Source organism: Peromyscus leucopus, chromosome 15 (genome assembly GCF_004664715.2).
Source record: "Peromyscus leucopus breed LL Stock chromosome 15, UCI_PerLeu_2.1, whole genome shotgun sequence".
Taxonomy (NCBI): domain Eukaryota; kingdom Metazoa; phylum Chordata; class Mammalia; order Rodentia; family Cricetidae; genus Peromyscus; species Peromyscus leucopus.
In genome coordinates, this window is record NC_051076.1 from 79563624 (window position 1) to 79577828 (window position 14205).

The 14205-nt window shown below is 39.0% G+C and overlaps 1 protein-coding gene across 1 annotated transcript in view; it reads left to right on the forward strand.

Moving 5' to 3' along the window:
* LOC114681473 (MLV-related proviral Env polyprotein-like) overlaps positions 1-13791 on the forward strand; it is a 29393-nt gene extending 15602 nt beyond the window's left edge. The window contains 1 exon segment of the mRNA XM_037211050.1: positions 13672-13791. Within this exon segment, the coding sequence (XP_037066945.1) occupies positions 13672-13791 (120 nt within the window).
* The last annotated feature ends 414 nt before the right edge of the window (positions 13792-14205 follow it).

Consider the following 14205-nt stretch of genomic DNA (forward strand, 5'->3'; position numbering starts at 1 on the left):
TCTATGATCACTAGTATATTTTATTAATGAGTCTTGTCTCCCAATACAACTCCAGCTTTAGTGGAAGACTGTTTCAAAGGGAAAAGGCAAAGAATGACAGATAGGGTAACCTGATATGCTCCTTCACAGCCCCATGCACTTACATGCTTGCACACTTGCACACCCACATGCATATATACCAAACATAAACCACCTCCCACACATTATACCAAAACTACTAATTTTAGATGGGCTAGTCTACAATAGAAATGAAAAATGTGATCTATAAATTAACTACACCACAAAAAAGGCAAGGATGGCTGATGTGCAGAAGGGACTGAGATGTCACACCTTAAGGAATCACAAAAATTGATTAATGTGCAATCATGTGTAGACTTGGATTTATTTATTTCTAATAACATGATATTTACATTTATTTATTCTTTGAGAATTTCAAGCCTTTCGAGGAAAAAGGGAAAAAGCAATGATTTATGAGTTCATGCTTTGGAATTTTGGTTCATTTTTATTGGTTTGTTTTTGTTTTCTTTTGTGGTAAGTTCTCCATTTTCTGTCTCCAGCTGCTAATTGTTAAGCATACAGATTACACCACAGAATTACATCACTAAACCTTTCTCAAAACCCTATATTTCACTTTGTGGGAAATTGTCATAATCTGATATTTTGATATCTTAAAACTGACATTATTCTCTCATCCAGCATGACATCTTGTTTTCACTTGTGATTAATAGAAATAGAAAGGAAAGTGAGGATTTAAATAAAATGAAGAACTCAACACTAAAAAGGAAGATAATGTCTACATGACAAATAATGAACCACAGCTAGCACCATGGATGCTATCCCATCTGAGGATGACTCCATAATGTTTTTGACAGCATCATTCCTTCAATATCACCAAACTCTGAGGCTTTGTAAAATACCTTCCTAGTAATGAACATTGTTTTCACACAAGTGGCCTGGTTAAACTCAATGGGTCAGAAAACAAAACAAAAGTCGTGATTGTGAGAGATGGACCCATAGGAAGTATGGGGATTGTAGAGTAACCATAATGAATTATATTTATGCATGAAGTTGTCAAAAATACATTTAATTAGTAAAAAGAGAGATTTGATCATGTGTCCATGAATCTTTAACTTACTCTATGTAATGAGTGAGAGATGCCAAATGCCCAAAAAAGCACATAGAGTTTAAATACTTTGTTATTTATTCTGAGGTTAAGCATATCAGTTCTGTGGGTCCTAGCTTCATAATCTGTTCACTGGAGATGAGTATCTACTGTTCGTACATCATAGGATTCCTATACTTAGCAATGGAATTAAAGGTGTTGAATAACTTAGCATACTGAGCACACTGTAAGATGTCAACTAGCAGCATGTGCAAACAGTTTTATAAAGGAATCACAGAATCTGTGACATTTACTGGTTGACTTTGAATATAGAGTTGTATGAAAGAGGGTATATTTGAAGTTACCTGGATCAAATAGAAGGTAAATCATTTAGTAATGCCATTTCTCATGATTCAGCATGGAGGCAGTATTCAAATTTTAGACAAAATTAAGATAAAAATTACATACTGTGATATTGAGTTTGAAAATCAGAGAACAAGTAGAAATATCGATAAAAACAATTGAGGTTATAGTCAGATGCTATGTGATATGTCACACCAGAGGCTAAGATATTGTAGACAGGAGTTATAAAAAATGGTAGATGTGATAGCAACTTACAGGATGAATCGTCAGTGGTTCTGTGTTGGTACCTCTCTGAATAAACTGGAAACTCTTTTCATGCCTTGAACACTTAAGAATGCATTTTAAATTCCTGTGTAGTATCTCCCATTACACTGTGAAAATTAATAAACAATTGATTATGTTGTCAATTCTACTAAAACACCCAAGAAAAAGATTTTCTAGAGGAACCGATAAAGGGAAGTAAGCTACTCCTGGACTTGAGAGTCTTTAATGTTTGGTCTCTGAGAAGAGCAGAAGCTTCAAAAAAGCAGTCTCATCATGCCTCCCATGACGTGAAAGAACTCCAGATGAGAAGGAAGCCCAGACAGGTATAGCCTTGACTGGAAAGGCTGTGAAGACAAATATATCTTTAAGGGCAATATTCAGCATTCTTTTTTGGTATGGATGTATAATTGTAATTGTACACACAAGGATGACTTTGGGATCTAAGTCTAAGAGCACCATCATCACCCAGGTACATGCAGGCTTACAAAGTCATCTCAATTTTAAGGACTGATGACTAAGACTTGAGAGGTAAATATGCATCCATGCAAATTGCATTAAAGTTTTAGATAATCTACTCAAAGTTGTATTAAATTTCAGAGTAAAGGAGAAATCTGCATTTGCCTTAGACTGTTGGAGGAGAAACCTCTGTAAGCAGTGAGGGAAATATGATTATAGTGAAAAGTACAAGCACTTGACAAGTCACATATGCTACTGCTATACATGTATGTTCAGGTATAGGGGGGAATTTAAGGTTAGAACAGTGGATCCAGGAGCACTAAGGTTGGATGACAAAGACACTTATAGCTGGGTATGACACAGCCGAGAAGACCTGATATGGGATAAACATCTCTCAACAGCAGGACCAGTGATAGTGGGCTGCCTGGCAAACTTCCACAAGATCTTTCCCATTTGAGAAGCACATGCTAAGCATTACTGCTTATTCCATAGTCTTCTTAATATTTTGCTTCTAATACAGATAACTATAATATACAGAATTGTAAACAAGGATAGCTTCTAATGCACCTGTCAATATTTCAGGAAAGGGATAAAAGAAGTTCTCATAGACAGATTACCAAAAATATAGCAGCTACTTCTTGGTCACTATGAGAATGAAAAGATCTCTGTATAGATAACACTTGACACACCTATATTTAGCAAGACACCTGCAGAGTCTAAATGTAGTAATCCTGTTCAAGAAACTAACAGCCAGAATATAACCAAGGTTAGCAATCAGCAGCCAAAATATAGCCAAGTCAGCAACCAAAAGTCAGAATATAGACAACAACTAATGAAGACAGAAAAAGAGATGAGGATGACCAATGTATTGGCAACATGTGAGCATTTCCCTGCTTTGACCCTTGGAACATGCATAGCACATGTTGTCCATTGATTGCCTTGGACTGGAATAAAATAGTCAAGAGAATTACTCAATATGTTTAGACACTAGCTTAGCCCTTTTCAAGTTTCTGCCACTTTTCTAAAAAATACTGCACAAAGGGAATTTGATATCCTGCCCTTCCTGGTAATGTTTCCTTTATTCAGTTTTCTTTACTTTCTCACTTTTCCTCAAATTCTCAGTTTTGTAATAAATCCTAAAAACAAAAACCTCTTTCTACTGTTTATATTTCTACGAGACTCTACAACATTTATTTTTATTGGATCAAGTCAGCAAACATGGAAGCCTATTCCTAGTCAATTTTTGAAAATTGTGAGTATCCACCATTTTAGATCCTTGAATTATGCACAACTGGGATTCAAAATGTCACATTATTCTCAGTAACCCTGTTTTATTATCATACTACCAGAATGAAAAAAAAGATCAACAATGATCCTTTTTCAATTATCTGGAAAATATAAAAACAGTATTGATTTTCACCCTCATTTTAATGTTGCTATATGTTTAGCATTAGTTTCAGTTGATCAGAATCTAAAGAAATAGGCTAGACTGCCTTTACATTCTTACTTCACAATGTTCTCCACACATTGTAGTAGATACCTGTTCTACCTACTTATGACCTTAAAGTACCTGTCCGTGGGGTATGGCCTGGGGGCTTCTGTAGACAAATTTCTAAATGGACTTATTAAATTTAAAAAAAAATGAAGCCTGATACAGGGCTGAAAATCTGAGAGATCAGGGAAATAAGAAAAGCCACAGCTAACCTTATCTCGTCTACTCTGCAGCTTCCAAATGTGAGTGACTTCCTGTCTATCCATGCCTATATGTCTTGCTGTTCTGCCATCTGATTTGCTCTCTGTGTCCAGCTACATCACTTTCTCTTCCTGCCCAGCTCTGTCACTTCCTGTCTGTCTGTACAAACCTCCAGACCTTCATGGTAAACTAGTGTTGGAATTTAAGGTATGTGCTACCACACCTGGCTCTATTTCCAGTGTGGGCTTGAACTCGTAGAGATCCAGACAGATCTCTGTCTGCCAAGTGTTAGGATTAAAAGTGTGTACTACCATTGCCTGGCTTCTTTGTTTACTTACAATGGCTTGCTTTTCTCTCTGATCTCCTGGCAAGCTTTATTTATTAAAGCACAAATAAAATATCACCACAGGCTTCCTTTAAGAGTTGAGATGCACCTAACTAGACTCTTCTCTCCCACCTGGGTTTGGATGGTGTGGACAGACTCAGGCAGCCATAGCAGTGGAGGACAGTACCTGAGCCTTTCAGGACCTTGCAATGATTCTCTTATCCTTTTTAGTGAGTTTTCTTTCCTAATAAATTCCTTTACCCATTAAGCAGACTCCTGTGGATTAATTGTTATACTTGGTGCCCATGTGTGGGTAGACCATCCCCATTGTAGGGCCCTGGCCCCCTGTTTTGGGTAGCTGTTGCCTTGTTTGCTGACCTTGACCTTGATGTCCTCCCTATGCTAATTCTCTGCCAGTTTCCACCCTCGAGAATGCTTAAGGGAAGTTCCTTGTTTGTGTATCCTGTATTTCAGGCATCTAGCTTAGATGCTAGAATGTAGAACATCAGTAGCAAACTTCTGCCCTCTGGGGTTCTCCCATTGTGCTTAAGGTAAGCCTGTATTTAAGGTTTCCTCCCTCTTTCAATAAATGGCATTCGGCATTCTGCTGAGGCAAATGACCCGCTGTCTCTTGTCTCTGTTTTTTGATCCACAGCCCCTTGCTCGGACATGGTGAATGGGTGGTGGTAGCGCAGGCGCTGTCGCTACAAATGGAGGTTCCACCAATATCCAAGAAAGAAGGGGCTTGCTGATGGACACCCGAAGGTAAGGCTGGCCAGCAATTTAAAGAAAAGAATAGATAAGGGTGAATTGTATGGGTGCAGCTAGATCCCAGGCAGTTAATTGGACTGATGAACTAGGAGGGCATCGCAGTTAAGATAGGGCAAGACAGCTAAAGATTTTAAATAAAAAAGGAAATCTTCCCAATAGAGAAGAGGGAAGGAAAGGAAATTTATTGTTAGAAAAGGGAGAAATTTTTAATCAAGAAAAAAGGATTTTCCCTGTAAAAGGGGGAAAAATTTTGAAACTAAGCCTAAAGATTTTTAAGGCTCTGTAGAGGAAGGATGAAGGAAAGAGAAAAGCCTCTTCCCAGTGGTAATGGAGGGAGAAAAAGCTCTTTCCAATATAAATATTTCAGGATAGCTAAAACTCTGAGCTCATTCTGCCTTCCAGTGCAGAGCGGCAGCATCTGAATTACAAAGAGTTGGCAGGTAGGCCTCACTGCTGCTGGCTGAACTAGCAAGCAAATCCAGAGGTTAGGAGTTTTGTTGTCTGTTGCCTTAATTTTAGTTAAAATGTTTTTTATTTTTCCCTCAGAGTGGGAATAATTCAATGTTTAGGATCCCTTGGAGGGAAATGCTTTTCTGTGTTTTTGTTTGTTTGTTTTGTTTTGTTTTCCCTTATGGTGGGAATAATTCATTATTAGGTAATCCCTTCATGGGAGTAAGAGGAAGTATAAACGGGAGTGCACGTGTGTGGGTCTGCGTGGTGGACAAAGGCGATATACCCGGAGCAGCGGCCAACAGGTACGTGCAGGCGGGAGGTGTAGCTATGAAGCCAAGGAGGGGAACAGACTCACAGGTAGACAAGCGAACAGAGGCTCAAAGAGGGACAGGCAAGAAAAGTTTAAATGGGCTCAACTTCTGGTGAAAAATGGTTTCAGTCAGGACATGGAATGCTAAGTCAATATTGTTTGACTTTCTAGGGATATTAATCATTCATTGTATAAAGGGTGTTCTGTTTTTTTGATTCTCTTAAATGTTTAGATGAATTTTGATTCTCATGGTAGATAAGCTAAAGGAACAGGATTCATAATTTTGAACTGTATATTAGGTGTGCTCTTGTCTGTTGATCATTACTGAAAATTTTGGCTCTGCTCTTTAAGTTGCTTTCTAAAAATTCTTTAAAAGTCTATAGAAATATAACGCCTAAAATGGATTGGGTTGTTAGCTTATTAATAATGTTGTTGCTAAGATAAACCCATAAAAATAATCTCTTACTGATAAAGAGGTTACAAAATTATTTTTCCAGTAAATAAAATACAGGTAAATTGTTTGGTCCACATTGTTAATAATTGGCAATATACATTAATGTTACTTGGGATCTATAAAAAAGGATCCTCTTTTTAAGATTTTCTATAAATACTCTAGAAGAGTATTACCTAAAGTTACCTCTTCAAATCCTATAGAAATTATATTTAATGCTTTTTTAATTGACATATATAAAAAGGACTATAGAAATAGAACCTGGTGACAGAATTGCTCAATTATTATTGCTTTCATATTTTAAATGCAAAATGGCACCTATATGTAGAACTGGAGGCTTTGGAAGTACAGTAGAAAAGGTGTTTTGACAAATAGTTATCAATGATGAACAGCCTAAATTAAAAATAAAATTATACGGGATTGAGATTGAAAGATTACTGGATTCTGGTGCTGGATATATCTATAATTTCATAAGAATCCTGAGATCCCAACTGGCCTCTACAAGAAGTCAGGAATATGGAGACTATTACAAGATCTTACAGCTGTAAATAAAACCATGCTTCTCATGGGAGCAACACAGCCTGGTTTGCAGGCCCGTGTGGCAATTTCTAAACATTGACATTTAATTGTGATTGACTAATATGAATGATATTTTATTGGCTGCTAAAGATAAAATACAAAACAAAACAAAAAAAAACTTGTTTTTGATGCCTTTTCTAAATTACAAGAGGTTCTTAGCCTGACTAATTTACAAATAGCCCCAGGAAAGGTACAGGTATACTTTCCTTATCATTATTTAGGTCACAGATATTTCGTTTTTCTCATTCACCTACTGGAATGTCTTGCCATACAGGTCCTATTCTATGGGTACATTCCCCAGTTTCTCCAGCGAGAACTACCACTCCTTATCCTCAGGCTGTCACTCAGATTATATTTAAGGGAATCAAGATCAGTGTTCAAACTTTTGGTAAGGAGCCAGATTTTGTGGAGACCCCATACACCCAGTCCCAAATAACATGGTTACAAGCTAATGATAATGACTGGGCCATATTGACATGCTCCATACAGGGTCAGTTTGATACTCACTACCCCTCCAATGATGTGTGTCATTTTTTTTTTAAATTACATCCTGTTATATTTCCCAAGATATTACAGATGACTCCTATTCCTCAGGCCCCTATAGTATTTACTAATGGCACTTCACATGGTTTTGCTCTGGAGGTTTCTGGTAACATAGTGAAGAGAATAAAAGGCCTGGGCACTTCTGCACAGATGGTGGAGGTACAGGCACTGTTGCTTGCTTTACAGATGTTTTCTGATTAGCTTCTAAACATTTATACTGATATCCAATATGTGGCACATGTCATTATGCCTTTGGAAAAAACAGCATACATACCATCCATTTCTCCCATTCATGAATGTTTATTGCAAGTGCAAGACTCATATGGTCCTGCTCATATAACCTTTATGTGGGCCATATTAGGGCTCATACTCAATTGCCTGGGCCTCTAAGTGAAGGTAATCAAAGGGCTGCTGGAATTACTTGTATGACTATCACATTAATTTGTTCTGCCTTTGAAAAGGCTACTCAGTTGCATCAATGTTATCATCTTAATGCTGGATCACTTCCTCATCATATGAGCATAACCCAGGATTAAGCCATCCAGATAGTTAAATCATGTCCTATTTGTGCTGAATTTTACCTGTTCCTCATTTAGGAGTTAATCCCCTGAGGACTTTTACCTAATCATGTGTGGCAGATGGACATCACACACATGCCTTCCTTTGGACAATTATAATATGTTCATGTGTTTATTGATACATATTCCTCTCTAATTTTTTGCCTCTGCCCATTCAGGTGAAAGGTTAAGGATGTAAAGAATCATTGTGTTCATGCTTTTGTTTATATGGGAGTGCCAAAATGCATAAAGACTGATAATGGTCCTGCCTATAGCAGTATGGGATTTTCAAAATTCTGCCAAGATTTTTCTATTGTTAATAAGACTGGTATTCCTTATAATCCTCAAGGACAGGCTATAGTAGAACACTGCCATGATACCTTAGAAACATATTTTGCTAAAGTAAAATGGGGGAGCTAGAGGCTCATCTCTCCTTTCCACATTCTATTCTTTCCCTTGTTTTATATATTTAAAATTTTTATTGGTGGATTCTGCTGGAGTATCCACTGCAGATAAGCACTGGAGGGCTCCTGTTGCAAATCATCCACTGGTGCAATAGAAAGATCTTTCTACTGGCACTTGAGGGGACTCAATTCAGTGTAGGTGCATGCCCAGGATTCTGTTTGTGTCTTTCCTCAGGACAATGAGGTTCCTCTTTGGGTTCCTGAGCACTGTGTGCATCCTGTGGCTGTTGCTGAATCCCAACATGGTAGAGACCTATTGGGCTTTTGTGAAAAACTCTCACCTTCTGATGCCAATGGGGATTGAAAGCCCAATACAGCCAGCCTTGGCAAGCATTAATGTAAGCCTAGGATCTCTAGCCATGCAGTTAGATTCTCCAGAAGGTAATGTATGGTAACTGCTTTTTCAAGTATGTTTGAGAACGTGCCACCCAGACACCTTGGAGATTAAGGATAACCCTGAAGGTCACTGACCTCCATTTGTTAACAGTAGCATGCCAACTAAGCCTTTTCCTTTTTGCAACACTTTTTAAGCTGGTGCAGTACCTACCTTTTTGGGAGTGGCTCTGTGCAACATTTATTGGCCTCCTGAAATTCATCTAGCTTCTTTTGAAGATACCTTAAAATTTGTGAGCCTGAATGTAGCCATTATGAGACCATTAGTTCTGCTCCTTGTGTGCTGTCTGTCTTTTTCTTTATGGTTCTTAGTTGTTCTTTTGCAGGGCTGCCAGCTTAAGTAATGCTGGGATCAAGAAAAATGGGCCTTGGTGGTTCCTGTTCCTGGAGTTGTGTCTATGCCAGTGGACCATGGCAGTTAGTCACAGATGATGCTCACACATTTCAGAAGAGAATTTGACATTGCTGCTGCCATTGTTGCTTTTATAGCAGTGGTGGCCACTGCTGCTACTGTTTCTGGGATTGCCATTTCATAATTGGTTACTACAGCTAGCATAATGGAGACCCTGGCAGCAAAAGTAGCTACCACAGTTAATTACTCTTTCATTCTATTGGGCATGATAAATTTAATTCACTAGTTATATACATTTCGATTGGCTTTGAAAGTTATAAAATTTATAAAACTCAAGTTCCACTTGCTTTTTGGATACCATCTTACGAGGACTCTAATTTGCAGTAAGGCTCATTAAGGAGAGAATGGCTCAATTGCCTTTAGCCTACTGGCTATGTGTGGGTTAGGACTTCCGTTGGTCTTTTCTGTGTCACACAGATTCCAAGCCCAGGGCCACTTTGAGATCTTTGGCAGCAGTTAACTCTACAGCTCATACATGGTTGAGCCTGTATGATAATGAGTGTTCAGAGATGGGTAATGTCTGGGGGGCTGTTATTGGCAGGAAACCAGAAATCCCTGCTCTTTCATACACATGCCACAGCACTTTCTAACCCAAGGCTGTGTCCTCCAGTTCAGGGCTAGCTGCACCTGTCTAAGTGACCTTTCACAGAGCCATGTGCCCCTCTCTTGAGTCAGTGTGGCTTGGGAACAGATCCTTACTGGGGTTACTCATGCACATCTGCATGCTGCCCAGAACCAGCACTTTAGGCACTCTCCAGACCAGTGGTCTGCTGAGTCTTGAGTCAGCGATTGAGGCAGAGCACCAGCTGCACTCACTGGTTCACTCACCTGCCTACCCACTCTGCATTGCTCAGACGATGGCCATGGGGTCTAACAGACCCAACCACCTCTGACCCCTGTGTGAGGCAGCCCATGCACCTGCTACATGTCTGCAAGTTCCATAGTCCCAGAGACTGGCAAATAACTGCACACCCTTTCATAGTCTGAGGTATGCCCTAGTGTGCAGCAGGTGAGACAGCCAGGGCCTGTTGTGACAAGAGATCACCAACAGGTGGTTACTTTTAAAAAACTGTTCCATGTAGCTGCTTAAGCCTATATGTCAACACCTTTGGAGCAGAGCTTCAGGAACTTCAGCTCTACACCTGTGACACTTGCTGACTGAACACCCAAAAATCATCTCATGAATCAGCTATTTGCCCTACCTCATTAATTATACCTTGAACATCTGGACACTTAGGATAATCTCTTGAGGATCCTCTCTGAGGTAAATAACTTGATCATTTCACACTTTAAGCTGACTAATAAATAAATTATTATTTTTTGTTACTTTACAAATTTTAAGTATTTCTTACAGCATGACAGATAATATAACCATTCAGGAATTTAAAAATTTCTTTGTTTACACTATGAATGAAATTTTACAAGACATATACAATCTTCCTGTGGCATATAGCTTTTTTTTCAATAATGGTCATTAGTATGGTAATTGATATCATATTATTAAAAGGTGGGTTTAATAATAACACCAAATATGAGACATCAATGGAACTGGTACAGACTTTGCAAAGTGGTAATGAGAACTTAAACAAAAGGATTCTTTCTTTGGAATCTACTAATTTACCACATGAATTTCAGTCCACTAATAATAAATGGACATCCAGATTTACTTCTATTTAAAATAAATATGAAAAAACTAATGGATAACTCAGTAAGTTTACAAAGCAATCTTAATGCCATACAGATTATAAGTAAATTGATTTGCAACAACTCTGGGTTTGGTTGCAGATTTTGGCATCAAAACATGAGTTTTGCAACTCTGGAAAAGTTTCCTGACTACCTGAGGAATCATGCAACACCTTGAGCTGCTTAGGACAGCTCTCATGGCTGAACAGCAAGGAGAAAGTTCAGCCTTGGAGGGTGAGGGATCCTGGACACCTTGAGCTGCTCAGAACAACAGCTCTGCCCTGAAGATGTCCCAGACACCTGCAGCTGTTTAGCACAGCTCTGTAGGCTGGAACTGCTAGGAGATAGTTCAGCCCTGGAGGAAAGTTTTTCTAGCTTCTCGGGAAAGTTGGGCCTGGAACTCCTTCAGCAGGAAATGGTATCCTGACTGTTCAGGAAATTCAGGGTATCATGACTGGGAAAGTCAGGCTATACCTGATGTGATCTGGCATGGTCTCCCTGCAGAATATAGCAATCCTGTTCCTCTTTTGGAGAGCCACTACAGTTGAGCTAGGCTCAGCCCCCACGTAAGGGGGCTTTCTAGCAGAGTTCTGCTTCTCTGACCTAAGAAAATGCACAAATGTAGCAATCTCCTCCTGCTCAGAGAAAACTGTTACTTTTCAGCTCTCTCTTGCTTTGTCCACTGAGGGATGTCTCAGTAAGGATCTTCTGTTTGGCTCCCACTTGCTCAATCCACTATGTGAAATCCCAGAAAGGTTCAATGAAGATCTTCACACCCCAAACTGATTTGAGAAAGAGATTTATTTGGGAAAGAGTCCAGTAGAGTAGCTGCCTCTACCAGGATAGAGAGAACAGCTCACAACTGACCAGGCAGGGTGGTTTATATAGGATGTCCTAGGGGTGGAGTCAACTGTGATTGGTTAGTTTTTTTTTCTGCCCAGGGATAGGTCAGTTTTGTGGGGTAGGGACAGAGATGGCATTGATTTCAGGGCCAAACTGTGTTTACTTCATTGGCCTTTCTTGGCTCTTTTACACTACCTCTAAGACCAGGGTACATTTCTTTCACTGACTCTGATTCTAGGGACCAAGAATGTTATTTTGGCACTAGTTTCAGAATCAGGGCATATTTCCTTGGTTCTGGGTTTGGGGATAAAATGTTCATTTCTTTGGCTTAGGTCCCAAATGCAGGCTGTGTTTCTTTCCCTGATCCTGTGCCCTAGGGTCAGGATTCTACTGTCCTGCTCTGTGATTGGTTGGTTTCACAAGTCAGTTGGCCAGGGGCAAAGATGGCTCTGATCTGAGCCAAACTGTGTTTCTTTCACTGTTCTTATTTAGCTTTTTGACCCTTATTTTAAGGCCACGGCACATTTCATTCACTGACTCTGATTCTAGGGTCCAAGAGTGTTTCTTTGGTACTGGTTTCAGAGTCAGGGCATGTTTCCTTGGTTCAGTTCTCTGGCTTAGGTCCCAAACTCAGGCTGTGTTTCTTTCTCTGGTCCTGGGCCCTAGGGCCAGGATTCTACTGTCCTGCTCTGGCTTTTAACTTCTCTATGCTTTACTGTAAGATCATTAATCCAGACCTTGCCTATGGGATAGATGAATAGGTTTTAATGAGGATGTTCTAGAACTTGATGCCTAGAGCAAAATTCCAACAAATACATGAACCACCATATGCAGTTGCTTGGGGACAACTTAGGGATGTCAGACTGCAGGAGGAGACAAGAGTGCAGGAGAGCATCTAGGGTATCATGCTTCCCTTTGAGGAGACCTCTGTATGTCAGCATTCCTTATTCCACTATGTCTCCTATGACAAAAATACTTGTCCACACATAATAGACTCAGTGGCTCATGGGTCTGGGAAACTCCACTTCATAGTGTATGTGGTCTCAGCCTTCCTGGTGTGGGGTTACTGCTGTACAAAGTAATAGTATAATTTTCTATCATCACATTGTGTTGAATAACTCATAGACACCTGTCTAAAGGAATGAGCCAAATTTGGTGTTTCAGCATCTCAACCAGTTTTACAGGTAACTGTTTTGTATCACTGTGCATAAATGAAAATGTATCTTATTACATGTAAGGTGCCCCACATAATGTCTTAATTTCTACATGTCCTCTCTGAATTTTCTGTAGGTTTTTCTTTTCAGAAGCAAATTTTCCATGCTCTTACTGTGTGTTCTTCTTTAGTAGGATTCTAGAAGTATCCAATTGAATGGCAAAACACCTGAAGTATCTTGGTTGGGGTCCCACAGTTCCTTACTTTCATGTCTCATACTTTCAATGTCATGTTCATCTATGACAACAGAGCTTTCCTTATTCATTCTTTATTTGCTACTCTTTGCATTGACAACTTCCCTTCACAAGAAAAATTCTCTTACAACATCTGACAAATTAGTTTTTTTTTGAGAAAGGAGGCCATTACTAAGGTAGAAATGCATTCTTAGAATTTGTTCACATAAAGCCTGCCCTGTGTCAGGAATGATTTAAAGGGCTTTGCATAAAAACATTTAATTGCATTTAAAAATTTGTGAATAGATACTATCCTCATGACCTTATTAAGTGAAAACACACATACTACAAACTTCTAACTCATGTGACACTATTATGAGTGATTTGAGGATAGATCTCAAGCTGCCATATCTGAAGCTGGTGTTGTGGACATTCATCTGTCATTCCCAAACTGGGTGTCAAGATGTCACTGGACATCCCATTAATGTAAATGACCATTATGAGATACTAACTTTTAGGAGGAATAGGGGGATTGATATTGGTTGTTCATGGCAGAACATGGCAACTGATGAGTTGTGTACTGAGAATGTGCACATTTTTCTACTTCAATTCTCTCCTGTTAGTTTGAAACTGTGTTCTCAGTGATTACTCTGACAATTGATAATAATAAATGCCATGTGAAAGTTGCCGTGAAGGCAATGGGAGGCTTGGCATTCAGTAGAACTCCAAGGTTTGAGGAGTAGCGAAGTGACTGGCAGCCATTTCTTACCCTACAATTATTCAGGAATTGTGGTTTAAAAACAAAACAGCTTAAATTCCATAAATTATTTTGAAAGATTACATGTTGGTAAGGAATGGATATCTATCAAGCTTTGTTTATCTTAATGACATAGAGAATGGGACTGTTAGAATTCTTTGGGGAGAGAGTTTATTAAAATGTTTATTTACAAGGCCAGTGAAAGCTTAATTCAGTGTGTTAAGGCAACTGCTGCAAACATAAAAATATGAGTTCAATCCCCAAAAACTGTATGGTGGAAAAGAAAAGAGATTCCTGTAAATTGTCCTGTGACCTTCACATGTACTATGTCATGGGAATGTGGATAAACATACACAAACATCACACACACACTAAGCAAATATAATGCTCTTCAAATTAT